Source organism: Lottia gigantea (assembly GCF_000327385.1).
Source record: "Lottia gigantea unplaced genomic scaffold LOTGIsca_872, whole genome shotgun sequence".
NCBI lineage: Eukaryota > Metazoa > Mollusca > Gastropoda > Lottiidae > Lottia > Lottia gigantea.
In genome coordinates this window covers 7,883-10,998 of record NW_008710874.1, presented here as the reverse complement: position 1 = coordinate 10,998, position 3,116 = coordinate 7,883, and the positions used below count along the sequence as shown (strand labels likewise).

At 35.4% G+C, this 3,116-nt stretch overlaps 1 protein-coding gene across 1 annotated transcript in view; it reads left to right on the top strand.

Moving 5' to 3' along the window:
• LOTGIDRAFT_176261 (hypothetical protein) overlaps positions 1-3,116 on the top strand; it is a gene marked incomplete at both ends in the record, with an annotated part of 14,110 nt that overhangs the window by 5,582 nt on the left and 5,412 nt on the right. Inside the window, 6 exons of the mRNA XM_009067943.1 lie at positions 611-856; positions 1,029-1,298; positions 1,560-1,841; positions 2,143-2,421; positions 2,618-2,854; positions 2,991-3,091. Coding sequence (XP_009066191.1) covers positions 611-856; positions 1,029-1,298; positions 1,560-1,841; positions 2,143-2,421; positions 2,618-2,854; positions 2,991-3,091 — 1,415 coding nt within the window. The remainder of the gene's footprint in view (positions 1-610; positions 857-1,028; positions 1,299-1,559; positions 1,842-2,142; positions 2,422-2,617; positions 2,855-2,990; positions 3,092-3,116) is intronic.

Genomic DNA, 3,116 nt, shown 5'->3' with positions numbered 1-3,116 from the left:
AAATTAAATTTTTCACACATGATAGCTTTGATGAAAAGATTAGCATCAAGCAGAGTTAAAGGGATAAGTCTGTTATAGAGTTTTCAATATCTTAAAAACAATATTATAATATTTCTAGAAAATGGCGGGGTGGGTTGTTAACGAGAACAATTCCAACAATTATTAACGTCTGTACATTATGACGTCATAATAGCGCATAGTTAGACATTTCGTTGAAATATCTAAATCAAGACGTGTTTGGTCAATTCTCTGCAATTTACAAAAGTTTTTCTAAATTGCATTGTGCAAACAAGTTCATTTAGATTGAAAATAGGTAAGTCGAAAGAGTTTGGTTTGTTTGGAGTTGGTGTTCACCTTAATGTTCACTCCTCCAAATTCCAGAGCAAAAACAATTCATTTTTCACTTTAAATTTTCTTCTGCTGCCTTCAAAGTATTGACAATCGACGAAATTACAGAAATGTGTTGATTTTGAAATATCCATGGTCAGGAAATATAGAAAACTAAAACCCAACTTTCTTGAGAAACTTTTCGGACAAAATAAAGTGTATTATGCGACCCTTTTTAATTTCGAAGTTACAATTTTTTATCAGTGTATTTTCTTTTTTTTAGATTCGATAATCATGGAACAAATTCATGAATATCTATTGAAGAATGGGTGGGTAAGAGGTGTGGTGACCCACGGTGAAATGGCTGCTGCTTCTACAAACAACATAGACAAATGGCTTGCTGATTTCGAAAGCAGGAAGTTGAAACCAGTCAGCGGATTTGACGAGATTAAAGATGGCAAAGTTAAATATCTTGAAGAAATATTGACGATGATGCCCATAAAGAAACGGGTTCCTCAACTAGATAAAGGTAAATATTTCGAAGTAGTCCAAGAACTGTTAAGTAGTTGAGCCACAAGCTACCATCGATAGGTCAGCTCTCCTCAGCGCTCCAGTCACTTATCAAAGTTACTGGGAGCAAAAATCCACAGCTTTCATTGAATAATCTAAATTCATAGTTAATAAATTGCTGTGTTTTTCAGTAATGGTTGATGGAACAAACGTTCGTGAAAATTTGCTGAAACATGGATGGTTTGTTGTTTATGCAGATAGGCTTGATATTTTTGGAGCAAGTGTGCATACATCCAACCAGAGCCAGAGAAGAGAGGAGGGGAAATTGGACTTTGGAATGAATGCTAATTGCAATGAAAGCCACCAACTAGACAACATGCAAGAGCCCAAAGGAGATGTTGAAAAACTTCTGGACCTGATGGCTTCACAGAAAAAACCCAAGAAATCTGGTAAATGCCGGGGTAAGATTTGATTCCAATTCTATCCATCTGGACATCACTTTGGATGCAATTGCGGGTTAGTTCATAAGATGATAATTATGGACTATACTCTATCGAGGGTTCGCAGGTCATGAGCTATGGCAACTCAGTAGAATTAGTTTTCATCCAAAGGATAGATGATCGAGCTTTGGATAACCTGGTACAAAACAAAGTTGGGCCATTTTCTGTGTTGTTATAACCGATGGCTACTTTATTCATCGCTTGTTAAATATTATATTCTAGGATCAGTAGAAATGGTAAAATTCCAGGAGAATTTGCTGAAACTAGGATGGTTAGGAAAAGATGCCACAGCATCGGATGGAAATTCAGTCGCCGATACCTTATTAGAGGATACTGACAAGATAACAAAACTTGATAGATGGTTTAAAGACTTTGAAGATAAGAGAAACCAAACCATCCAAACCATGAAATATGCTGTTCCTACTGCGGTAAATAAGGATGTAGAAAAGCTTTTGGATATGTTTTCTTCAAAGAAAAGTTCTTTTCAAGCTAATCCAAATCAAGGTAAGGATTGATTTTTTGGGGGTTGCATACATAGTCAATCATCTGTGCTCTGACATTACAATGTAAAATATTCACGTGGCTCCCAAATAAATTAACGTATCCATCATGGCAGTTTTTTTGTGGTCAACCAAATCTAGTTCACTGGCTCACTTTGCCCTGACGCCTAAATCCAAATGTTCGAAAAATAGCCTTTCCAAAATTACTTCTTTCCTGAAGAAAATGTTATATTAATACCAGAAGTAGAATTTCTTACAATTTTAGTTGTACAAGATATAATTATGATTGTTCTGTTAATTTGTAGAGCCAATGGACAAACTTAAACTTAGAGAGAATCTTCTAGCAAATGGATGGTATGCTGCACCTAACATCAAACTGCCAGGACTTGCAGCTAAAGGAGACAAACGTGAATCTGAAGCAAAATCCATGGAAAATGTCCAGATTTCAGCAGTTCAACAACGCATTGGACAGCTTAACCAGCTTAACGAACAACAAGAGGAGTTGAAAAATAAAAGCTACATTGAACATGTTTTGAATATGGTTGGAGGAAATAAGCCACGAGAAGAAGTAGCTTATCAAAAGGGTAAGGCTATTTCTAATGGGGTATGGTAAAACATTATGGGTCATTGCAATGACAAATCTATACGCCTCACGAACCATGCAGGTATCATGATTTGTAATCGCCTAAAATTTCTCCGGGTTTCAAAGCCAAGAGAATAATGTACCCGCAATCGACTTTTATATTATACATCGTTAATCTTATAATTATCCTTTTTCAGGAAAGGTTGACAAGGAACAGTTAAAGAAGAGTCTTCTGGCTAAAAACTGGTATACCATGGGAATGAAAACCATGAATTCTGTTGACCTGTTTGCTGAAAAACCCAATTTACTTGAAGATTTCAGCAGAACATCAGAGGAAATAAAATGTATTATAAATATACCAAGACAGGCTGATATAAATGACAGTGGTTATGAAATTGACAAGAACTTTAATAAAGTAGATACTAAATCCCATGGTAGGTTCTATAATATATTTTTCTGATGATGGATTCTTTCCGAAACTCGTGTCAAAAAAAATCTCAATCAAGTCAGTTTTTTTTTCAATGTCTATCAAATTTGAATTATATAATTATTTTATAATGATCATTTCAGAAAAATCATCAAAGAAAACCAGACACCATAAAGCAACCATCAACAGTCTTCAACAACAGAGCTGGTCAGTAAATGAGAAAAATCGGCATCAGACCACCGTGGTTAGAGTCCGAGAATCCACTACAA